Below are 26,281 nucleotides of genomic sequence, written 5' to 3'. Positions count from 1 at the left end.
AATAATTCTCCCCATTTAGTTTTTCTCCGACCAGAATTCCTGTAGAATTGCCCATTGAACCAGTTAAGTAAGTTGTATTGGACAAAATAGAGAACGAGTTTACCGGATTCTCTGGACAAATAGGTTATTGGGGATTTGTGCCAAGCATTGTATCGAGATCTGAAATCTGCTGGTGCAGAGAGGCCAACCATTTTCTCAGATCGTCGGAGTAATGAACCGAACTACAAGCAACTGGAAACTGGGCTGCCATGGCTGACTGACTACATGTCGCCGGCGGGAAGATGGTCGCCGGCTAAGAGGATCCCGGCCGGTTGTGCTGCTCGAGGTGGCTGTCGGGCTGCCGCTGGTCGAATGCGCCTAGGGCAGAATCAGAGAGGTCCGATTGTTCCTCCTTGTGCCCAAACGAGTGGGTTCGCCAGATCTGACGCGAAAACCCTAGTACGCGGCGCGGTCAAGTTTTTGTAGGTCGAAGCCGAAGCCCTAGGCACGATTCGGAAGCTGTCGAAAGGTCCTGAACCCTAGACGCGATCATGGAAGCCCAGCCTGTTCGTCAAGTATCTGCAGGTCGAAGGCGCGATCGGGAGCTATATCGAAGAAGACTCTGTCTGCCGGAGGGTTGCTGTAGATGCGGACCGTCCGCCGATCGGAGCCAGATCTGATCCGCTCCTGCAGTGGGTCTGAGGGGTTGCTGCGGTTGTACTGATCTGAGCCGGATCAGTCGACAGCGGCGCGGAGACGAGGCAGATCGGCTCTGTTTGCGTATTCTTTCAGATCTGTCCGTGTGCGGCTCCCCATTGACCGCGGCTCTCTGTTGACTTGCCAAGACTGGACGGCAGAAATTAATTCCGGTAAGGCAGCTTGAAAACACTCCTTTACCGCGGCCCGAATAGCAGTTTTCATATCAAAACTCGAAGATCCACCAGCTGAAGGCGACTGTGGATGGTTCTCTTCCATAATGGCTAGGGTTTCGTCCCCTTGCTCTGATACCATGATGAAAATAATAAAGGAGAGAAACCAACACACAGTTTACGTGGAAACCCTAAAATAGGGAGAATAACCACGATACAGATATTTTCTTATTATTTTTAATTGATCTACTGAATACAAGAGAACAGGGTGAATAAATAGACAGTAGAGAGCCCTAGGGTGAGACAATTACAAAAATACCCCTAGAGTAAAAAACCCTATTTCCAACAAAAACATATACTGTACATACCTGAACGACTTGGGGCTTAAAACTAAGAGTTCGATAGCCATTGTGATGAACCATTCTCTCTGCAAGTTGATTGGCATAACCTACACATAAAGCCTTCCTCAAATTCCAGTACTCTGCTCGACTCTCCTTTTGGTTTCTGTATGACCATACGTCCAATGATCCTGTGTTTCACTAGAATAATTAGGAAACTAGAGGGAATAATCTTAATCATACCTCTGGAAGAAAAGAAAAATAATAACTAAACAAAATAATAAACAAGATAACATGCCAATTTCAGATATCCTTAAACAGCCACCAAAATCCTGGGGGGACACTAAATAGAATTTCAATACGTTAACCTGAGGCTCAAGTTTGGCTGGTTCCCATGCTTTGGAAATTGAGGTATGCACCCTAGAATTGAAGATGATAATATTCAGTTCAGAGCCAATTAGGTTGAACCAACTACTTGAGACATTAGAAAATCCAACTTTTCTAAGATAATGGCCAAGGCAAAGGCAACAAGTTTCTTGACTGATATACAGTAATCCCTCATTTCAAGCTTCGTGAACTTGGAAAGGTGGTGGGGTGCTTATAATATTGGAGGAAAAGAAAAGGCCAAAGACTAAAAGATAGCATAAATGTTTGTCAGATATAAACAGGAAACAAAATATGTTTGGTATTCGATTGTTATTTAGCTCATTGTATAATCCTCTAGTACTTTGAGCTTTTGCTCGATATTCTCTTAAATCAATGAATTGTTTCCTTTTCAAAAAAAATAAACAGGAAACAAAATGTGTCACTAAAAAACCCAAGAAAAAGGAGTTACAAACACACTTCACAAATTGTTAGATGATATAATTGCTGTTTTGGATTGTTTTGCTAAGGACATAGGAGGGTCTTTAAATCTAGTTGTTTGGGTAAATGGTCTGTTTAGTTGCTTTTGGATCTTCTTGGTTTACTGTTCGTTTCATGTTGCTTCCTGGTCTTTTTTCCATGCAAACTCTCGTTACTTATTTGTAATTTTTTATTTCATGAAGATTTTTTTTTTATTTTTTTTTTGTTTCTTTAAATAAAAAAGACACAAACGCATACAAACACACTTTACTAATTGAAATTTTCTGTTTCTTCATAGTGAAAAGCTCGATAATTTCCCTCTAACCAATTCAGCCATAAGATCTTGGCTCTTCCCTAAAAGATGGCCTCTTAGCTGTTGGCATTAGCATAAAAACGGTCCTTCATATTCCCAAGTCCCAGGGATAATCTGTAGCTTGAAAAAGTTGAGAATCTTCTTCAACAGTTAGATAGCTACAGAACACATAAAAACATGATCTGCAGCCTTCATGATCGTCTTTACAGTATTTACCAAAGGATTTCTTGATTAAACTCTGTAATACATTAAATTTGATATTTCAAGTAGCCAACCGGGACATCCATCACTATGATTGCTGAACACAAAACTAGTGGTTTCCAATTATTAAAAACAAATAAAAATTCGTTTTCTAAACAAACTATAAGGAGTCATATTTCATACCATCCTTTGTGTCATCTTTCCTAAACCAGAAACTAGGAGTCAATATTTTCACATTAATTTTTTAAACGTGAAACCAGAAATAATACCAACCTTTGGCTATTTTCTGCATTATTTGACACAGCTGTTTTCGTACGTCTTTGACAAACAACATCCCTCTTACCTGCAATAGTAAGCTCTGACAGTTAATTTCCCACCATTAATTATTTACTTAGTTTCAAAGGAAAAGAGGTTGATTCCTAATTATTTATTTACTTTCATTCTGCTTTGTTTTGTTCTGTTTTATTCATAGGGAACATGAAAATCATTAGTAAGAGAAGACATTAAAGAAGGAAGGTAAGCGCTCATGTTTCTTATTTTCCAAATAGAAGGTAAGCGCTCCAAATAAGAAGTCCTAGTTAATTGCCAAATCCATGTGGGTATTCTGTTGTCCACTCATCAATCTTGGGTTTAGATCAAACCCATGTGAATTCCACTCATGGTTCTTAGGTTTTGATATGAAAGCACACAGGATGATTAGGGAGAGAAGCCTCCCTGTTCCCTTTATAAAATGACTTCCTCATTCACCTCATTCACCTTACTCTCCTTAATAAATTAATTGGTTTTTTTTCCTTCTCATTTTTTTTTTCTGTGAATTTGTATATTGAGAAACATTTTAGAATAGCCAAAAATAAAATTTCTGTGTTCTGATTATTGTAGGATGCTCACATGTCCTATGGTGGGCATTCACAAAATGTTTTTGGTTTAGAGATATTAGCTACCCTGTATTGACTTAAATCTAGCACTGCTTTCAGCAACTCCATAGTGTGATGGGCAGTTTTACAAGGTACATGAAAGAACCCACTACTGCTATGACCTATAAAGCACAAACACTAGGGGTAATGTCTATGTTAAACATGTGTCAGACGTGATGAACGTGCAAAAATACGAATCTTTTTTAATTATTATTATTTTAAATTTCCAACGTGCTAAGACACAATCAAGTTAAATGAAAAGTCCTAAGATTAGAATATAAAATGTTCAAAGAAAATAGGACGAAGTAGAAAAGTCAGACATGCATTAGTACATTCACTCTCCAGTCTCCACTTTCCCTCATCGTCGCCAAAAGACACTTCACCATAGTTTGCAAATTTCCAGCCTCCCTCAATTTATTCTCTAATCTAAAAGTCTTTAGACCCTACTCTAGTTTATGGTGCTTTGTTTTGCTAAACGTGGAATTATGGATTTTGTACTATTGTCATTTGACTTGACATTTTACGTTTTATGTTTTTTTTAACTACATTTTTTTCTTAGGTTAACTTTATATCTTTTATATACTATGATTGGGAAGTACTAAAAAGATCAATATATAATTTTTCAACGAAAAAAAGTACACACATACAAAAAAAAAATGTGTACCCAACATATTGCGTCCAAGTTTCACAGAAATTGATGTATGGGCATATTTGAGTCCACATCCGTGCTTCATAGGTTACGGGAATTACTAGCTTATCCATAAAATTCAATAGACGGATCTTGAGCATTAGAAGAGGAAAAAAGTACCATTTTTTACCCTAACAAATTTCTTTGGCAAATTCTTTTCTTTTAACAGAAAAATCACAAAAATCCTTTTCTCTTCAGTCGAAATTTATCCTATTTCTTTCTTACCAAACTTTTCAAAGAAGTGCCTATGGAGCTCATCAATAAAATTCTGAATTCTCTCTTTTTTTTTCCCCATTTTCTTTTCTATTAGATGACCACTGGAAAGTGAGGAAACAGCCAACCATCAAATTATAAAAATGGGATAAGTTTTATCTATCCTAGTTTTACAGGCAAACAAAGCATGCCCAAAAGTAAACCAGCCCTCTTGGACTGCTACGAAAAACCTCATGGGAATTCAAAGTAGTACGATCTAATTCAAAAATTTCACCCAATTGTATATTCCTTAAAAATTCTCCCATAGCATGTACAGGCCATATAGTTTGGTTACTAATTTCTATCTTACAGTTAACGCCTAGCATGAATATGATTTCAGAATCAGAATATTTGAACTTGCCTGCAAATCGTGCTCTTTGCACCAGTTAATATCATAATTCTTTTGATCCCAGAGCTCAAAGCTTTGTAGCAACTGGATGTGGTCACCCCAGCCTGAGCCATCAGGAAGGTCCAAGGACCTGTGCTTCCTCTTCTTATCAGCATTCTTTCTATAGGAAAAAGCAGGAATATCATCACTGAGAGGATCAAAGACCAGACATGCTCACTTCATTAATGTCGTGTAACCAACGATCATAAGAATATGATGTGAGGCTGAATACAAACTCACACATTCTATTGTCAATGTGTAGGTTCTATTCTATATATTCAATGGATAAACCATAAAAGATGTACGGATCAGCACCTATCTTAATATTAAGAATGATTGATGTATCACTTGTAGTTAGGGATTTTAAGATTTAATTAAACCGGTTACTTGTTTATTTGGTCAAGATTAGTTGACAACTAATCGAGATTAGTTGATGACCAATCAAAATTAATTAGTTAGAATAAGTTGTAACCCTTACCTATAAATAAGGGCTGAACCTTTCATTTGAATAAGATTTTCAGAATTGATTCATAAAACTCCTTTGGTTTATACACCATTGAGTCAATGACACTTCAAGAAAATTGAAAAGTTAATAGTCCTCATAATTTTATGAGGATGGTGTAAACCAATTGTAGAAACTTAATTGATCTTGTATTATTCCCAAAATGAAGGACTTAGCCCTTATTTATAGGCTAGAGTTAGTTACAAACTGACTTACAAACTGATTTAGGTACTGATTAGTAACAGAAGTGTAAAAACAAACTGAAAACAAACTAATGTACTATAATCTAATACATCAATTCCTCCCTTCCTAAAATGAACTCATCTTCGAGTTCAAATGATAAAGGCTCGAAATAATAAGATAATACAAAAGGAAAAAATACTAAAGGATTAGTAGGTGCACCAGGACATCTGACACCCCATAGCACCCTCATCATATCCAAGCAGTCAAGTAGCTAATTGAAAGTCATCCGGAACATGATACGGATGTAAATCTGCTATATTAAAAATAGGATTGATGTGTAGATCTGACGGTAAATCCAAACGATAGGCATTGGAGCCAAAATCCTTAAGAACTTAAAAAGGGCCTAGCTTTCTGTTCTTAAGCTTGTTGTATGTACCCGCTGGGAATCTGCTCTTCCTTAAATGTACCATTACCAAATCTCCCTCACGAAACGTTTGAAGACGTCTATGCTGGTCATCTGCCTTTTTATAGGAGGAATTAGCTTGTTCAATGTTGGCTTGAACTTCTTGGTGTAAACGAACAATTTTCTCTGCCATTTCTTCACCTTCGCTGCTAAGAACAATGGAAGATGGAAGTTTAGCAAGGTCAACATTTAAATAAGTTTGGTATACACGATTTCAAAGGGACACTTCTTTGTTCATCAGTTTTTCATGAAGTTAAAAGGCGAACTCTACTTGAGCAAGAACAAGATCCCACTGTTTGGGATGATCCCCACATAAACATCGAATTAAGTTGCCCAACGTTCTATTAGTAACCTCTGTTTGTCCATCGGTTTGGGGGTGACTTCTTGTGCTATATTTGAGTGAGTTGTTGAATTTCCGCCAAAGTGTCTTCCATAAATGGCTAAGAAACTTAATCTCTCTATCCGATACAATAGTTTTTGGAATGCCATGTAAGCGAACTACTTCTCTAAAAAAGATTAGTAATATAGATAGCATCATGTGATTTTTTACAAGGTAGGAAATGTACCATTTTACTAAACCTGTCAACCACTACCATCACTGAATCATGTGCTCGTGTTTTTGGTAGGCCAAGAACGAAGTCCATGGAAAGGTCTTCCCATATTGAAGTTGGGGTGGGAAGAAGGGTATAGACTCCAACATTTGTTGAAGTTCCCTTTGCTGTTTGGCAGATGTAGCAACGCTTTACAAAGTTTTGGACATCTCTTCGAATTTGGGGCCAGAAGACATGTGCAGAAACTAGGTTCAGTGTTTTGGAGATATCAAAGTGTCCAGCTAGACCTCCCGAGTGTAGGTCTTTGATCAATGTTTAACAGAGAGATGTGTGAGGAATACATAGGCAGTCTCCTTTAAATAAAAAGTTATCAAATATGTGGTGATCACCCGAATTAATGTGATTGGAACAGTTGGACCAAATTGTTCCAAAGTCGATGTCCGTGGGGTATAACTCAGGTAGGTGATGAAAAGCTGTGATTTCCCCTGCTAAAACAGTTAGTAATTCCTTTTTTCTACTTAAAGCATCTGCAACTTTATTATCTTTTCCCGCCTGATGTCGGATGACAAAGTCAAATCTTTGTAAGAAAGATAACCATCAGGTGTGCATTCTACTAACCTGTTTCTAGCAAATACTTCAAGGAAAAATGATCAATTAGGAGAATAAACTCTTTATGCAACAAGTAGTGTTCCCACTGTTTCAAGGCACTGTTTCAAGGCTCTAACTAATGCATAGAATTCTTGCTCGTAAGTACTCCAATTTTGATGTGCCATGATCAATTTTTCACTAAAGTATTCGATAGGATGGTTATTTTGGGATAGGACTGCCCCTATGCCTACCCCACTAGCATCCACAGCCACTTGGAAAGGGATAGTAAAATCTGGAAGTTCGAGAACAGGGCTGTTACAAAGGTATTGTTTAAGTTTTGAAAAACTGTCTTCCTGTTCCTTACCCCATTGGAAGCTATTTTTTCAAAGACAATCAGTTAGAGAAGCAGCTACGGTGCTGAAATTTCGAATGAATTTCCTATGAAATGATGTTGGGCCTAGAAAAGATTGAATTTGTTTTATAGTAGATGGTTTTGGCCAATCCGAAATGGCTTCAATCTTTCTAGGATCAACTTTAAGTTCATTATGTCCAATAATAAATCCTAAAAATGAAATTTCTGTAGTAAAAAACACACATTTTTTGGTGTCTATGTGCAACTGATGTGATGATAAAGTTGAGAAGACAGTGTGTACATGCTGTAAATGTTCTTGTAAAGTATTGCTGAATACAAGTAGTATATTACTACAAATTTATTAAGGAATGGAAGAAAAACCTTATTCATTAACCTCATGAATGTGCTTGGAGTATTGGAAAAGCCAAATGGCATAACTAGTCATTCGAACAACCTTTCATTGGTCTTATTCTGATTTGATGATATCCACTTCAGAGGTCGAGCTTGGAAAAAATGTAAGCACCACCTAGTTGGTCCAACAGATCACCAATTCGTGGTATAGGAAATCTATATTTTATAGTAATTCTGTTTATAGCTCGGCTGTCCATGCACATACGCCATCTACCATCTTTCTTTGGGGCAAGGAGAGTTGGTACGGCACATGGACTGATGCTTGGCTGAATACATCCCTTTTCTAACAGCTCCTAAACTTGCTCATGTAAAATGTTATACTCACTCGGGCTCATCTTGTAATGCGGAAGGTTAGGGAGTGAAGCCCCTGGAACAAAATCTATTTGATGTTGTATATCACGCAATGGTGGAAGGCCTAAAGGTGGGTTCACAATGCTGGGAAATTCTTTGAGCAACTCCAGAACTTGTTCTGGAAATTTTTCGTTATTCCTTTGATCTATATCTCTTTTTAACAATTACTCCCCACATCACATCTTCATGTTCTATGATGAATTGCTTCCCCATGAGGACACTGAATAATGTCTGTCTTATGTAATGGTAGAGGAACAATTTTTCGATCATGCCACATAAATTCATACGTATCCTCCCTTCCTTTATGAGTAGCCTGTCGATCATATTGCCATGGACGGCCTAGGAGAATATGGCAAACGTCCAGATCTAAGACATCACATACAATCTGGTCCTTGTAGTTACTTCCGATGGAGAATTGCACCGAGCACACATTGTTTACCTAAGCTTCACCACCCTTTTTTATCCACCCTACTTTGTATGAATGTGGATGAGGTTCCATTTTCAAATTAAAAGTGTTGACTAACCTTTTAGAAACTATATGCTCGGAACTCCCACTGTCGATGATGATGTTACAAACCTTCCCCTTCACCGTACACCTCATTTTGAACAATGAGTGCCGTTGCAGGTGAGTTTCAATTTTCGGAGTTAAAAGTACCCGTTGGAGCACACATCATACATTGTTACCCTCGTTTGGTGCTAGAAGATCTATTCCCTCATCTAAGCAATTTCATCTTCGACTATAGCCACTGTTCTTCTGTCAAGACAATTGTTGGACAAATGTCCATTCTTGCCACAGCGAAAGCATTTTCCCAGTGTTGTCCTTGCATAGGTATTGGTACTCTTCTTGGTAGTTTCAAAGGTTGTTTCTTTTTGGGTTATAGGAATTTCTTCTCTGTTTTTGGGCAGTCCCTCATCATTGGATCCTGATGGTCCCTTCTGTGGAGTTGTATTTTTCTTTAGTCCGCTAGAAGAGGCTTCCCATTGGTTTCTCCGTGAATATCTTCTTATTTGGGTTTCATTCATTTCTTCGACGGTTTCTGCCAAGGAAATGGCATCAGTGAAAAAATCTAAAGATTGTAACTTTACTTTCTCCTTGATATCTGTTCGTGAGCCCCCACAAATCTTGCTATCAAGTGGTTTTCATTCTCAGGTAAATTCACTCGAGCTCCCAAGCGATAAAAGTCTTTAGTATATTTAGCAACAGCTCTTGTCCCTTGGCGCAAATTCTGATATTGGTTGTATAATATTTGCTCATAGTTTGTTGGCAAGAACCTATCTTTCATCATCCACTTTAATCTCTCCCAATTTGTGATAGGATTTTTCCCACTTCGGAACCTATTAACTTCCACTTGCTCCCACCAGGCCGATGCTCCCCCACGGAATTTTAAGGCTACCAATTGCACCTTCTTGTGGTCCGAAGTATTGGCATATTGGAAGAACCCTTCTACATTTTTAAACCCATTCCAAGAAGCTTCGATGTCCCTCTTGCCACTGAAGGTATGTCTACCTTATATTCGCTTTGTTCGCCTGGCTGGTACTGATTGAATGCTCTAGCTCTCCACCGTCCAAGACATCCTATCATCCTTCTTTCATCCTCGCTAGAAGAATCTCTATCCTCATTATTCCTCCTCGGGTAAACTTGTCGTCTTGGTCGTTCTTGGAACAAAAACGCCAATTCTTGATCGTTTCTTGGCTGAATTTGTTGTGGCGCAATCGGGTTCTATCTTTCTTGGGGTGGCAAAATGTTTCTTGGTTGATTTTCTTGGATTTACGGCTCAGGATTTAAGTTGTTGAAGTTGCCCGCTATTTGATCCAAACGTAAGGTCATTCTCTCCCACATTCAGTGAATACCATCAATGGCTTCCTCAACGGACTACATGCATCGCGTCAAGGCCCTTGGTGACAAGGCAGCAGATGAAGTTGCTTCTTTGTCCACAACATCGGGGTTGTTGCTGTTGGTTGGCTTCTTGCCTGCCATCAGATCCAGGTTCTTCCATCTCTGATACCAAATTTGGTGTGAACCAATTGTAGAAACTTAATTGATCTCGTATTATTCCCAAAATGAAGGACTTTAACAAAAGTGTAAAAACAAACTGAAAACAAACTAATGTACTATAAACTGATACAACAGAGGAAGTTCTCAAATAATGGCACTTGAAAATGTTAAAAATAAAGAATAGGGAAGAGAGGAACAACAAGATTACATGGAAACCCTAGTACAGGGAGAAAAACCACGATATAAAGACTTTTCTTATTATCTAACACACTGAATACACAGGGACACACTGTATAAATAGACAGTAGAAAACCCTAGGGGTCTACACAATTACATAAATGCTCCTAGGTTAATAACACTATTTTCAACACTCCCCCTCAAGTTGGAGCATAGATATCAACAAGACCCAACTTGTTTACACAATAATTAAAATTTTGTCTCAGTAACCCTTTTGTAAGTACATCAGCAACTTGTTGGTTTGAAGGAATATAAGAGATGCATATGTTTCCACTGTCTAACCTCTCCTTCATGTAGTGTCTGTCTATCTCTACGTGTTTAGTTCTCTCATGTTGAACTGGGTTGTTTGCAATACCGATGGCAGCTTTATTATCACAAAACAATTTCATTGGAAGCTCATTATCTTGCTGGAGATCTGATAATACTTTCTTCAACCAGATTTCTTCACAAATCCCTAGACTCGTGGCCCGATACTCAACCTCATCACTACTTCTAGCAACAACTCCTTGTTTCTTTCTTCTCCAAGTGACTAGATTTCCCCAGACAAACGTACAATACCCAGACATCGATTTTCTATCAATAACAGGCCCTGCCCAGTCAGAACGAGTGTAGGCTTCAACAGATCGTTTATCGGTTTTCCTGAACATTAGGCCTTTACCAGGAGTTCCTTTCAGATACCGAAGAATACGTTCAACTGCTGTCATATGATCCTCACAAGGAACTTGCATAAACTGACTCACAACACTTACTGCATAAGAAATATTTGGTCTTGTGTGAGACAAGTATATCAACTTCCCAACTAACCGCTAATACCGTTCTTATTAACAGGAATTCTATCATTCTTATCATCAAGTTTTGCATTGTATTCTACTAGTGTGTCAACAGGTTTACACCCAGTCATACCTGTTTCTTTTAGCAAGTCAAGAGTATATTTTCGTTGAGAAACTGATATACCCTCTTTTGAGCGAGCACTTCCATTTCCAGAAAGTATCTTAGTTTCCCGAGGTCTTTAATTTCAAACTCTCTGGTCATCTCTGTTTTTAGCCTCGTGATCTCTACATCATCATCCCCAGATAAAACAATGTCATCAACGTAGACAATAAGAACAACTATCTTCCCAGATGTTGATCTTTTTATAAAAAGAGTGTGATCGGAATGCCCTTGACCATACTCCTGTGTTTTCACAAAAGTTGTGAACCTGTCAAACCAGGCCCTCAAAGACTGTTTCAATCCATATAGTGATTTCCTCAATCTACACACCTTATTTTTTAATTGACTCTCGAACCCGAGAGGGGGACTCATATAGACTTCCTCCTCAAGTTCCCCATTCAAAAACGCATTTTTAACATCAAGTTGGTGTAGAGGTCAATCTTTATTCACAGCAACTAACAAAAGCACTCGGATCGTGTTAAGTTTAGCCACAGGTGAAAAAGTTTCAGAATAATCTACTCCATAGGTTTGAGTAAAGCTTCTTGCAACGAGTCTAGTCTTGTACCAGTCAATTGTCCAATTTGACTTGGACTTTATAGTAAACACCCATTTACATCCAACTGTCTTGTGCCCTTCAGGCAAAGTTACTGGTTCCCAGGTTCTATTCTTTTTCAGAGCTCTTATTTCTTCCATAACAGCAGACCGCCATTCTGGTTTTTTCATTGCAACACTTATGTTATCTGGAACCCCTCAGTGTCCAAGCTAGTAGTAAATGCTTTGAACTCGGATACCAGATTACTATGCATAGGGTATTTAGTACATGAACGAGTACCTTTCCTCAAGGCTATAGGAAGATCAAGTGATGCATCACGTTCTTTCGCCTCTCCAGGCTCCTCACCATGATTGACTTTCTGTGTATCAGAAACTTCAGTAGTATCTTCCACATCATCATTAGCAAGGATCATTTCATTCTCTGCAGTTTCAATCATTTCATCTTCTACAGTTTTCCCTTATATCACTCTTTTAGTATTACTGCTACCTTCCCCCTTGTCTTGCCTACCTTTATCAGTCTCCATACATATATCAACATCATTAGGAATATACGTACCTAGACCTGATGGCGGGTCTGACTCCTGCACTGGAGCCGGCAGTTCCGGTTCAACAGGTGATACTGCTTCCTTCCTGAGATTCTTCTTGTAGTAAGTTTTCCAAGGAACTTGATTGGTAGGAAGGACCAGACTATCATGCTTAGCACTAGGGTTAGACAAGGTTTGAATGGACGTTGACTCTAAAGGAATAGCATAAGATGACCAGTTAGTCTCTTCATTTATGTTCTCCCCCCCCCGAAGATGACTAACAGGGAAAAACGACTGATCCCCGAGAAAGGTAACATCCATGGAGACATAGTATTTCCGAGATGACAGGTGATAACACTTATATCCACATTGATGGAGTGGATATCCAACAAAGACACACTTTTGAACACGGGGAGTAAATTTCGTGCAATTTAGACCATGGGAGTGAACAAAGCAACACGACCAAAAACCCGAAGAGAAACATCAGAATCAATCGAGTAGTTGGAAAGAACTCTTTAAACAATTCTAAAGGAGTATAAAGATTAAGGATACGAGAGGGCATCCGATTAATGAGGTGGGCAGCAGTGAGAACTGCATCTCCCCAGAGGTACGACGGAAGAGTGGCGGATAATATAAGAGACCGGACTACTTCAACCAGGTGCCGATTTTTACGCTCAGCTACTCCATTTTGTTACGGAGTGCAAGCACACGAGCTCTGGTGGACAATACCCTTAGAAACAAGGAAATCCTTGAATAAGGCATTAAAAAATTCTCGCCCATTATCACTTCTTAAAATCTCAATCTTTATTTTAAATTGAGTTTCGACAGTTGTGTAAAACTATTGGAAAACAGAGGACACTTCAGATTTATCAGTAAGAAGGTAAATCCAGGTGAGACGGGTGTGATCATCTATAAATGTGACAAACCACCGTTTTCCAGTGGAAGTAGTAACCGGTAAGGGACCCCATACATCACTATGAACAAGAGAAAACGGACTCGAGGGTTTGTAAGGCTGAGAACGGAAAGAAACACGATATTGCTTGGCACGAATACACACATCACAATTAAAAGAAAAAGTACTAACATTACGAAATAAATGAGGAAATAAATACTTCATATATTGAAAATTCGGATGTCCTAAGCGGAAATGCCATAACATAACATCATGTTTAGAAACAGAGAAGTTTAAAGACATAAACCCAATTTGGTGATCATTCCTAGAGGAAGCTTTGTCAGAAAGGAAGTATAGTCCCCTATCGTGCCGGGTAGTGCCAATCGTCATCCCCGATTTCAGATCCTGAAACAAAACGGAATCTGGTGAGAAAATCACCTTACACTTCAAATCTCTTGTCATTTTACTGACAGATAACAAATTATACAATAATTTAGGCACATGTAAGGTATCACGTAGGATTAAACCATTAAACGGAGAGATATTGCCCTTTCCCGCAACAGGGGCAAAAGACCCATTTGTAATTCGAATACGCTCATTACCAGCACTTGGATTATATGACATAAATAACTCTGAGGAACTCGTAAGATGATCAATGGCCCTTGAATCCACAATCCATGGTTTTTTACCATTTATACTAATCAGGCCAAAAGAAGGGAAATTACCAGACTATGCAATTGCACTCATCCCAACCGTACTCAAGTTGTGTTTACTATCACCAGAAGATTGCTTTTGAGTTTGTTCATCTACTGAGTCACTTACCAGGGCACGACTAGTATTAGATTTGTCATGAGACTATCGTCGTCTGCTGTTTGGGGGCTTCCCGTATAATTTCTAACATTGGTCCTTTGTATGCCAAAGCTTCTTACAATGTTCACAAACAGGTGGAGGTTTTTTATCACCATCAGTATCGGACGGCTTGGCGACGAAGGCAGCTGCATCAGTAGTAGGAATGGTATTATTCATGGCACACGACCAATCCTCTTCTCGTATTTCAGAGCAAACTTCTCTAAGTGAAGGAGTCGGGCACTGGCCCAATATCCGACTACGGACACCATCAAATTTTGGGTTTAATCCAGCCAAAAACACATAAACACGATCTGCTTCCTCAATCTTCAAATATTGGGCCTCATCCTGTGGACAATTCCAGACAATCTCTCTACACAAGTCCATCTCCTGCCACAGCATTAACAGTTTGTTAAAATAAGAAGTAACATCCATGGACCCTTGTTTGCATTCATGGACTTGTTTGTGGAGTGTATATAGCCGAGAGACATTCTGTCTTTTAGAGTATATATCTTGCACTGCCTCCCAAATATCTTTGGTTGTTGCAGCATATAGTAGTGGTCTTCCTATCAGGGGTTCCATACTATTCACCAACACATACCATAACAACGAATCTTCTCCTTTCTAAATTCGTTCTTGTGGATCACCTGGGGCCGGCTTTGGAATTTTCTCTGTCAAATATCCAAACTTGTGACGCCCTTCCAAGGCCATCCGAATTAATTGGAACCAGGAGAAATAGTTCTGGCCATTTAATTTTTCCCCTACGATAAATCCTGCAGAATTATCCATCGAACCAAATAAGTAAGAAACATTAAGCACAATAGGTAATGAGTTTATCGGATTTTCCTAATAAACCGGTTGAGGATTTGCACCGAACATTGTATCCAAATCAGAAATCTGTTGTTGTAGGTAAGCCAACCATTGTCTCACATCGTCTGGTAACGGGTTGAACTACACCTGTCTCTTATAAACATCTAGATGTGTATAAGAGACAGGTAATGAGCTTATCGGATTTTCTGTATAAATCGGTTGAGGATTTTCATCAAACATCTATCCAAATCAGAAATCTGTTGTTGTAGGTAAGCCAACCCTTGTCTCACATCGTCTGGGTAACGGGTTGAACTACAAGTGGTTGGAATAGGTGCTGGTCGGCCGGGCTGTTCAAGACTTTGGGCGTTGAACGTGGAAGGACCATCGGGTCGGGCTGTGAAGGAAGAAGGATCGACCGGCACAAAACCTCGGGCTGTGAACGTGGAAGAACCATCAGGTCGGGCTGTGAAGGAGGAAAGATCGGCCGGCGCAAACACCATCAGGTCGGAGCGGGAATCAAAAAATCGGGTCCGCCCATCGCTAGTCTGCCCTGGTTCAACCCGGAACGGCCCGGTCTACTCTAGACCGGTACCAACCCTACTCAAATCGGACCGATAAGCCTACTCTTCGCGTCCGAGGCTGTCGATTCTGCCCTGTTCGTGATGGCTCCGATCATAGGTCGTCTGTTCTTCGCGGCCAGCTCCGGTCGTGACCTGATACTCCACCCGTTGGTCGATTCTTCCCAGACCGTTGTTTGTCTGTTCTTCTCGGCCTGCTTCGATCGCAACCGAACGATCCACCTGCGATTCCTGAGTTCGGCTCATTTCTGCGTGGAGAGACCCAATCGGCGTGATCTGATGTGATGGCTCCCACTAATGGCGACTTTCCGATGATTGCAACTGGACAGCAGAAAGTAACTCCGGTAGGGCATCCTGAAAACATTCTTTTACAGCTGCTCGGATAGCCGTTTTCATGTCAAAACTCGAAGACCGATCAGCAGAAGAAGATTGGGGTTGATTCTCTTCCATAACGGCTAGGGTTTTATCACCTAGGCTCTAATACCATGTTAAAAATAAAGAATAGGGAAGAGAGGAACAACAAGATTACGTGGAAACTCTAGTACAGGGAGAAAAACCACGATATAAAGACTTTTCTTATTATCTAACACACTGAATACATAGGGACACACTGTATAAATAGACAGTAGAAAACCCTAGGGGTCTACACAATTATATAAATGCTCCTAGGTTAATAACCCTATTTTCAACGGAAAACAACGATGAAGCCTCCATAACAAGTGAGACAGTTCAGATTTTATTGGCCAAACAGTACAATCGGAAACTGAGCGGTGTACATCAACATATGTAGTTCCATACAATGATAGTTATTGTTCTAAGTTGTGATGCAATGGCCATGAGATAAATTCTGAGGTTGTATGATCATTTCGTTGACACTACAAACTAATTTGTATAGAAATGGCTCACTAGATTTCATCAAATTGAGAACGAAAAAAAGTTAAAATTAGGTGGAATGAAAAAATAAAAATATGCAGGACACAAATTTGCTCCTAAATAGACTGAAATAACATATGAATTACATCAAAGAAGTTGGGGACTTCAAAGAAAATCAGATAAACTGGCAGTGCATAGTCTATGGTAATAAGTCTACAGACGGACAGAATTCAAATGAATTTTGTAATGGCAATATACCTGTGACCAGGAAGCAAGGTCGTCTCTGCAGATAACATTGCAGCAACAGTCAAAGCCTGGGATATACAGCCATACTCATTTGCCTCTATCAATGTTCGTGAGAGTGAAGGTTCTAATGGAAGCTCTGCACAAGAGATCATAAAAAGTAGCACCAAAACTGATTAATTGTTTGACCTACAATTAGATATGCAAAAAGAGTTAATAAGAAGGAGAAATAATTGCAGTATAACTGTCGTTTTTTCTTTTATCCCGTACATCTATCAGTTATCAAACAAAAAGAACTTGTACACCAAAAAACCAACATAAAGCATTGAAGCTTGAACAGAATCTTAATTCAGCAATGATAGAAATAGATACAATATGAATACAATGTCATCCTTTTTGACAAAACACCCACACCTAAATTGCAGGATTGTGATTCTGCCGCAATCATAATCATGAATAAGAATGTACCGTTTATGAACTCCATAAGCACAAAATGAAGTAATTAGATAGCGGTAGTTATTGAGAGTAGTACCAGCCATTGTTTGCCCAATTCTAGTGATAGATCCATTTTCATCAATAGCATCAATAAGATATAGTTGCTTCAATGCATCTTCTAAAGATTCGGCTGCCAAAACCAGTTAGATTTAGTTATCATATTCAGCTGCACTCAAGAAAGATTGTAGAACTCAATTGATACTTACAGGTAGGTGGATCAAGAAAATCAAATCTCAGAATATCAATATCTGGAAGGTCCAATGATTTCAAATAAAGGACACTGCCAGCAAGAGAAGATCGTTGTATTTCAGGAACTGTTACATCCAATAACTCCTCTTGATAATCCATGGAAGTGTACATCCTATAGCACTTCCCTGGACGTGTTCTTCCAGCTCGCCCAGCACGTTGATTAGCTTGCACTCTATGCCCAAGACATAAATTTCAAGATGAGGAAACCAGTACATGATCGTGTACGTGAATTCAGCAAATACAGATTGTACAAAGTCTACCACTGGCAACCCTCATCTCAAGTTGGGGAAAATACAAGAAAGTTCCAACCAGACCAAAGTGAATATACGGTATATAGTTCCAGAAAAGGAATTGTTGAGCCTACACCAAGCAGCTACAAAATCAGTTACTACTGCCAAAAAAAAAAACAGAGAGACAGGAGTTTTCCACATAAGGAAAAGCTTTGCTGTCTATATATATATAACTTAGCTCTATCCAGAAAGAATGTCTGTCCTCTTAAGAGAGAGGCCGACTAGGTTGGAATGTTATTGGGAACAGAAGCAAAACAACCAAAATCATCCAGAAGGAAAATCTCGAAGTTGAGGGCCAGGGGCAGCTAAAAATAGATAAGATCAAGTTTACGCTTGCATATATATCAGAAGTGTGTAGAAATGCAATGGGATGTTTGTCCTTTCACACCCATTTGCAAAGATATGTCATTGTCATTGTCATTGATGTCTTCAAAAATAAACTTGAAACATAAGGAACTAGAGGTGTCACAATTCCAACTTCATTTATTTTCCACAGGCGTTAACCTGCAAGAGAGGTCTTGGAGAAATCCAAAGGTGGCCATAAGAGAATAGTTGGAGGGAGTCGGGGATTTCACACTTGGCCGATCTTTAGACCTTTTCTGTTGGATATTGCATTGAGATCAGGTCAGGGAAAGCAGAAGAAAGGGATCCATAATTTGGTATTTTCACCCTTCCCCATCATGATCTTGACGCCAGATGGCAAAATATGCTCATAGTTACAAGAGATTTCCCAGAGGTCTTTGGAAACCAATTGCCCAAAGACAAAGAGGCACCAAACTTTGCCACCAGTCTTATAATATATAAACAAATCAATATGAGGGAATTTTAAAGGATAATTCCAGGATGATCATTTATTCGGCCAAATTCTAGCATCGAACACAGTCAGCAAAGAGTATAGAGAGGCAAAAGACAATGACAACCATCTTTTCTTTTTTTAATAAGAAACATAACTTTCATTAAGAGCTAGCTTTAAAACATTCCAACGAGAGAACTTAATAATAGTCAGTGAAGTAGAGTACATACTTGCTAATTTGTACAACATCGAGGGAGTACATGCCAGTTGATGGGTTGTATTGCCTTTGCTTGACATAACCAGAATCGATGACATACCTATGTACATGCTCATCGTTGGGATGCAGTTTAATATGAATTAAAAATAAAGAACTTCCAAAGAGATTTACCTAATTTACTTACACAACACCATCAACAGTCAAAGAAGTTTCAGCAATATTGGTTGCTGCAATAAATCTCCTACAATTTGGAGGTGGACGACTGAATACACGCACCTGGGCGGTAAAGACGATGCGTCAGACATAAAGTATCGTGAAAACTGAATCGCTCCTACATGTAACATCTACATCATTTCTTCTTATGCTTCTCTAACTTTTAAATAAGAATCATTAAGACCAAGTTTGGTAACGATTTTGTTTTTAATCTTCTGTTTTTCAAATTTAAGCATGCACTGCATGAAAAAGTATGATGTGATATCAAAATGTAAGCCTGCACTGCATGAAAAAGTATGACGTAATATCAAAATGTTATAGGATCCAACTATCAAGTAAACCCCAGGGAGGAGAATAATTAGAAATCCAAGAATGATTGGAGGTAAATGCTATCATTGGAGGCACAATCATACGTGATAAACTAAGGTCAAGAAAATGAAGGCACGTGGGCTTATTAATCTCCTACTCTTGTCCCTAAAGCAAGGTTAAGGATATAAAATAAAGTATTATATCAGTTAATGGATATTCGCAACAATGCAAGAGAAAACAAAATCCTCCATGAAAATTAAAATTACAAAGTAACTGCCCAAAACAAAGTACCAAAATTTGGGCATGTTTGGGAGATTTTCTTCAAATTATTTTACATTTTTATTTAAGAACATTTTAAAGAAGGTTGAATCTAAGGTTTGCTCTCTCCTCTCTCCTCTCCCTTCTTCCCTCCTCCGATCACCTTCTCTTCTCCAACAGCAATTTCGGCCAGAATTGTTTTCCATGCTCCACTGTTCCTATATCAATTCGTAAAATGGAAACTCAAAGCTGCAAAGTGAATGGTTCTTTCTTCTGCATATGGTTCGAAGAAGAAAAATTCTTCGTGGAAGATGTGTTGTTTGGCCTGCTTCCGGTGGTCGTTCATTCATTCATGTGTCGATGGGTCCGCAGTTTCAGGGTTGGAGGTCATTCTCTGGTATGCTGAAAAGCTTTCTAACCAGGACAGAAGAGAAAAGGTTGTGTTGCCGTCAAGGGTGGGGTTGGTTGAGTTACCAGTATTGCTTCCAAAAAACACTATAGGGAATGTGGTAGAACAGCTGAACATGGACAAGATTGTTTTTCCCCAAAATAACCACCAAATTTCTGAAGAGCAGCGAGCCCCTATTTCTGTACCAGCAAAACATAGCACTCCATTTCTAACAAAACAAAGCATTTCCTCAATTTGGGTTCATAAAAATAAGATTGTGATCAAGGAAGATTTCAGTAGTCTATGGGTATCAAGGCTGTTTGTGTTTAATGATTGGAAGGACATTGCAAAATTGTTGGAGGACTACTTTCAGACTAAGGTTTTCATTAATCCTCTGATCGTAGATAAGCCAATTATTAGAATCTCTTCAGGAAATCTGGACGAGTTGGTTGAGAACCCAGGTAAGTGGCAGAAGTTCAGGCCTTTCCATCTTCTACTTGAAAAATGGAGCAGCCTCGAGCATAATAGACCAGAAGTAGTAAAAGGTTTTGGTGGTTGGAACTCCATAAAAAATCTGCCTCTCGATTGCTGGAACAATAACATTTTTAACGCAATGGGAGCTTATTTTGGAGGGCTTGAAAGCATTTCTTTAGATACGTTGAACTTGATCAACTGCTCGGAAGCAAAGGTTAAAGTTAAACCAAATTTACGCGGTTAAATGCCGGCAACAATTGAATTGAGAGATGAAAACCGTGGTAATTTCTTCCTTAATTTCAGTGATATTGAAGCTATTGAAGAACCTAAATTTGTCCAAGGAGATTTATTCATTAAAGATTTTTCAAACCCGATAGATTTAGCAAGATTAAATCAAGTTTTAAAGGATGAAGGGGTTGATTTAAACATCTTGGAACCAGAATGGGCCTTCCTAACTTCAGTTCAACCGAAGCCAGGATTCTCAAGAAATCCTTTTGCAGCTATGAGGTCGAAGGAAGATCACCGGAAGATGGTCGGAGAACCACCTTCTTCTCATTAGAGCTCTCTTCCCACTACAAAAGTTTCGATGATGGGATCCAAGTGCGGTGTGAACTCATCAAAGGAAGTCGAAGCGCCTCATTTACAGAGGAAAGAGAAGTTTACGGCTGAACCATTTTTTATGTCCAATGAGAATCCAAGTTTAAATGATGTAGCAAATAAAAAATTAGACCCATTGCGGGCCAAATCGGTTGACATACCCAAAACAGGAGTCCAATCGACACTCAGCCCCACTCTAGTCATTCCAAGCTCCTCCAATAGCAAGACTTCATCCCCTGTTATATCATAACCGTTGGCACCTCTTTCTATTGCCATTTAAGTACCTAACAAAGCGTCCTTCGAAAAGAGTTCAAGTAGCTCCTCATTTTCTTAAGTGAATTCCTCTTTAGCTATCTCCTCTTCGATCAAGGCAGTGTCTAGAACGACCCGAACAAAGGCTAAATGTCATTCAAAAGTAAGGTGTTCCTTGTACCCTTTCAAATCATTTCCTAAGCACTTTGTCAGAAGAAAGCGTTCGAAGGAGTCTTCTAAGAAGAAATTTTCCAAAGCCAAGCTATTACTAGAGCAAAATTTGGATCTGTTGGAAGCAAGTTGTGTTCAAGTCCCCACTCAAGTTAACAGGTCAGATTCTCAATCCTCTCATCCTCTACAATTTAAACACTACTTTTTCCTTGCCTAACTTGAAGGGTAAAATTTTTTAGAGGTACTCCAAGCCACACTTCAGTTTTTTCTTCAAAAAGAAAGGGTGAAGCATTCCTTGAATTTCCTTTCAGCGTAAGTAGTGAAGAAGCCGGTCGAATTGATAAAAATGAAGGTCCAGAGGAGCTGAGACAAGAGGGGCCATTAGAGACAAACCTCAATGCCCTGTTTCAGACGAAGGAAGAAAAATTAACTGATAAAAAAGCTTCTGACAGCCCCTCATTAGTTCAATCCTTTGAAATTCCAGCTCATTTGAAGTCCGTAGTCACCGATTGCAGACTTGTCTCGGATTGAATATCGACAATGGAGGCAGAGTTCTATAAATTTTCTGAATAATAATGAAAATTGTGTCATGGAATACGAGAGGATTAAAAGATGCAAACAAGAGATTGCCTCTCAAAAGATTCTTGAAAAAGCATAATCCTATTTTAGTGCTAATTCAAGAGTCAAAGAAAGAAAACTTCGATGTAATTTCATCAAATCCCAAAGGATATAGGCTGGGAATTTGTGGAATCTTTTGGCACGTCAGGTGGTATATTGACAATGTGGGATATGAGTAAGATAATGGTAGTTGAAACGTTGAAGGGTGGGCATTCGCTATCAGTTAAGTGTATTACTTTATGTAAAAGAACTTGTTGGATCACAAACGTGTATGGTCCTAATGATTATAAGGAGAGGAAATTTGTTTGGCCCGAGCTCCTTTCCCTTTCAGATTATTGTATGGAAGCTTGGTGCATCAGTGGGGACTTCAATATCACAAGATGGGCTCATGAACGGTTCCCAGTTGGCATAAACACTAAAGGTATGAGAAGGTTTAATGATTTTATTGATCAAGCTAAACTCTTGGAGGTCCCTTTTTGCAACAACAGGTTCACTTGGTCTCGAGAAGGAAATTGTGTTGCAAGATCTTTAATTGACCGGTTTTTCATCACTAAAGCTTGGGATGAGGAGTTCAAAAGCTCGAAAGTTAATAGGCAAGCCCGAATTTTTTCTGATCACTTTCCTCTATTACTTAAGGCCGGCTCCTTCAGTTGGGGTCCCTCCCCTTTTAGATTCTACAATAGTTGGTTGCTTAACAAGGAATGTAGTAAAATCATTGAAAGAGCATGGATGAGTTGTGATTCTGGTGGATGGGTTGGTTTTGCTCTTAGTGTCAAATTGAGAAAGGTGAAAACAGCAGTTAAGGCATGACATACTGACTTTCAAGATAAACAAAGAAGAAAAGAAGAGGGGCTATTAAAAGAAATTGAAAAATGGGATGCTCTTGCTGAATCGATTCTTCTCTCAGACACTGAAAATGACCTTAGATCCTCCTTGAAAGCCGAATTGATATCACTGTATAGGATGGAGGAAATTAACTTAATTCAAAAAAGTAAGTTGAATTGGTTAAGATTGGGAGATGAAAACACGAGCTTCTTTCACAGATTCCTTGCAGCATGGAAAAGAAGAAATTTAATTACTGAATTGGTAAACGATCAAGGGGTGCCAACTAAATCATTTAGAGAAATTGAAAGCTTAATTCTGGATTTTTACGAAAATCTATACCTTAGAAGCCCGGGTTGGAGCACATTCCTTTGAACTTTGATTGGCCTTGTATCACCTCTAACCAGAATTTGTTGCTTACAACCAAATTTTCAGAATCAGAAATCAAGGTAGCCGTCAAGAATCTCAGAAAACGCAAAGCTCCTAGTCTTGATGGATTCACAGCTGAGTTTCTTTTGAAATTTCGGGACTTAGTAAAGTCGAGTTTCCATTCCATATTTGAGGAATTCTACAAAAATGGAAGAATTAATGCATTTGTTCAGGAAAACACCTGCCTAAAGAAAAAGAAAAAAAAAAAAAAAAAAGGAAATAGTTGTTGCTCTTAAGGACTTCAAGCCAATCAATTTAACTAATTTGACTTATAAAGTCATTGTTAAGGTGTTGGCCGAGAGGCTAAAAAAAGTGATGTCATTGCTCCATCCCAAAGTGCATTCATTGAAGGAAGACAAATATTTGACCCAATTTTATAGCTAATGAATTGGTGGAGGATTATCAGGCCAAAAAGAAGAAAGGGTGGATCCTTAAGTTAGATCTAGAGAAGGCCTTCAACTATGTTGATTGGGATTTCTTAGAAAAAGTATTGAGAAATAAGAAGTTTGGTCAGAAATGGATTGAATGGATAATGGGTTGAGTCAAAAACCCTAGATATTCAGTCTTCATCAATGGAAGACCAAGGGGGAGAGTGGTTGCTACAAGGAGAATTAGATAGGGTGACCCCCTTTCACCTTTTCTATTCCTCCTTGTTAGTGAAGTGTTGAGCGCTTTAGTGAACAGACTCATTCAATCTGGTATAATTGAAGGCTTCATGGTGGGAAAAGAAAAGATTCACGTTTCCATTCTCCAATTCGCGAATGATACTTTATTATTTTGCAAGTATGACAGCATTATGCTTGCCAAGCTAAAGCAAGAAGTAGAGTTTTCTTAATGGTGTTTTAGTCAAAAAGTAAATTGGCACAAATTGACCTTACATGGTATTAATGTGGATGAGAACGAGTCGTTAACCATGGCTGCAAATCTGAATTGTAAGGCTGAACATCTCCCCTTATTTTATCTTGGCTTACCGTTGGGTGGGTACCCAAAGCAATCCTCTTTTACGGAACCGGTGGCAGATAAAGTTCATGCAAAACTAGATAAATGGAAAAGATTTAATCTTTCAAGAGGAGGAAGAGCTACCTTATGCAATTCTATCCTATCTAATCTCCCCACCCATTACTGGCAGAATTATGGTTTGGAAAAAATCAAAGGATGTTCAATGGCAAATCAATTGGTTTTTTGGATCGTTTTGAAACTGCCCGTCGCAATGCTTCATCTTGGTGCATCCTCTCCAAACATTTTGAAAGTTACGGTATCCAAGAGCTCAACCTGAATTGGAGAGCTTTTATCTTTCCACCTTAATTGCAGACTTTATGCCTTTCGTTTCAGCTGCTGTTTTTTGTTTCTTGATTCTTTTCACTTTTTGTTCTTTCTTGTTTCTAATTCTTGTACGGTTTGGTCTGGTTAAGTTGTTTCTGATGTAATAGTTGAGTTCCAGCCGCAATCTAGTCCGTTTTGTGTTTTGTTTTTTGGATATGATGATGGCGCTATGGGGGTGTCAATCTAGTTGAGATGTCCGGATGCGCCCGTTGATCCTTAGCCTTATTGCTCATTGTATAATACTCTTGTACCTTGAGCTTTTGTCTCACTATTCTATCAATAAAGAGACTCGTTTCCTCCCCTCCCCCCACAAAAAAAAGGTGGATCTACCTAGCACTTTCTGATAAAAATAATAATAATTATTATTATTATTAAAAAATGATAAGAAACAATACCCTAGGGGTGGGGTTGAAGCTGCCCCCAAAGGGAGCTATACAGGAGGGTCTTCCAATCACTAATAATCATCAAACAACTATAATTGTAACTTTTAACAAATAACTAAAGAAAACTGTTTGTGGTGAAGTTTTATTTTTTTAAAAAAAATAAAATAAAATAAAATAAAAGTACAAGTTTTGAGAACAACTCTACAATAGCCCAAAATATTTTATGTTTTTAGACCAATGATAAATAAAGAATTCAACCTTGCCTCAATCAATTTCTAAGTGAAATAAAATAGTTTACTTGCCTGCAGCTCTGGTGGCAATGAACCATGAAGGGGAAGAATTACAGCATCCATGCAAGATCCTTCTTCCAGATTATAAACTTTTTCCTCCAACTTTGATACTAACTTCTCTATATCATCCTTAAAAAATGAATTATTTTAATAAAAGAAACAATTAGCTGAAAATAAATGCCCGATAGAGTTTCAAGAATGGAAATTAGTTTCATCTTGCTCAATTGGAGGCCTTTCCTTCAGGTTGCCTCTATCTTTTGTGGACCCTCTTTCTTGTATGCTCTTTTTCTTCTTTTTTCCCCCTCAATGAAAGCTTGGTTATTTATATATATATATATAACAAATAATGAAAACAAAAGTACCTGTCCAGTCATGAAAATGAGAACATCCCCTTCTGGTTCTTTGGTGTGTATATCTAGCACGTAGTCAATGCAACTTCTTCAGTATTTAATTAAGAAAGTCTGAAAGTGGATACAAAGGAGTGATATATGGGAATTAACCTACAGCCCTTTTAGAGCTTTTCATTAAGGAAGCAATTACATCGAGGAGAAAAAAAGACTCTACAGGGGATGTAAAAAATAATTAGACCACAATAAGCCTGGATGATTATTGTAAGAAACCAACCCCTTTCGTGGATAAGATTTAAAATCACGATATAAAGTAGATGAAAATTGAGATCATACCAATAGCCGTTTTTAGACATGATTCAATATAGCTCTTTGGACGTTCATTGCTATACAGTATCTCAACAGGATACAACTTTCCAGGAACTGTCAGCACAGGGCAATCGAAAAAGAATTTTGATACTTTGTCCCCCTCAAGGGTCGCTGAAGTGATAAGAACCTTCAAGTTGGAATTACGCATTCTAATTAAACGTTTCATCAGCCCCATCAATGTGTCTCTGAAAAAATCAGAAAAAGGTTGCAATCATTGTTTAGGTACAAGTATGGGAGAACTAATGAGCGAGTGCCAGAAACAGCAAAAGAACATGAAAACAACTCTGTTGGACCAACGAGAAGGAAATGCCAAATAACAAGGTAAGG

At 38.6% G+C, this 26,281-nt stretch overlaps 1 protein-coding gene across 4 annotated transcripts in view; it reads right to left on the bottom strand.

The window, feature by feature from the left end:
• Positions 1-26,281, bottom strand: part of LOC120075294 (probable pre-mRNA-splicing factor ATP-dependent RNA helicase DEAH4) — a 32,816-nt gene that overhangs the window by 5,666 nt on the left and 869 nt on the right. For all 4 annotated transcript variants that reach the window (XM_039028528.1, XM_039028526.1, XM_039028527.1 and 1 more), the window contains exons 4-14: positions 25,922-26,139; positions 25,601-25,653; positions 25,251-25,367; positions 18,896-18,987; positions 18,725-18,811; positions 17,369-17,583; positions 17,200-17,292; positions 16,683-16,806; positions 4,759-4,906; positions 2,817-2,886; positions 1,217-1,377 (exon numbers count right to left, since the gene is read on the bottom strand). In XM_039028528.1, the coding sequence (XP_038884456.1) occupies positions 1,217-1,377; positions 2,817-2,886; positions 4,759-4,906; positions 16,683-16,806; positions 17,200-17,292; positions 17,369-17,583; positions 18,725-18,811; positions 18,896-18,987; positions 25,251-25,367; positions 25,601-25,653; positions 25,922-26,139 (1,378 nt within the window). The remainder of the gene's footprint in view (positions 1-1,216; positions 1,378-2,816; positions 2,887-4,758; positions 4,907-16,682; positions 16,807-17,199; positions 17,293-17,368; positions 17,584-18,724; positions 18,812-18,895; positions 18,988-25,250; positions 25,368-25,600; positions 25,654-25,921; positions 26,140-26,281) is intronic.

The sequence above is a fragment of the Benincasa hispida genome, chromosome 4, assembly GCF_009727055.1.
Source record: "Benincasa hispida cultivar B227 chromosome 4, ASM972705v1, whole genome shotgun sequence".
NCBI lineage: Eukaryota > Viridiplantae > Streptophyta > Magnoliopsida > Cucurbitales > Cucurbitaceae > Benincasa > Benincasa hispida.
This window is presented reverse-complemented; position numbering and strand designations above follow the sequence as displayed.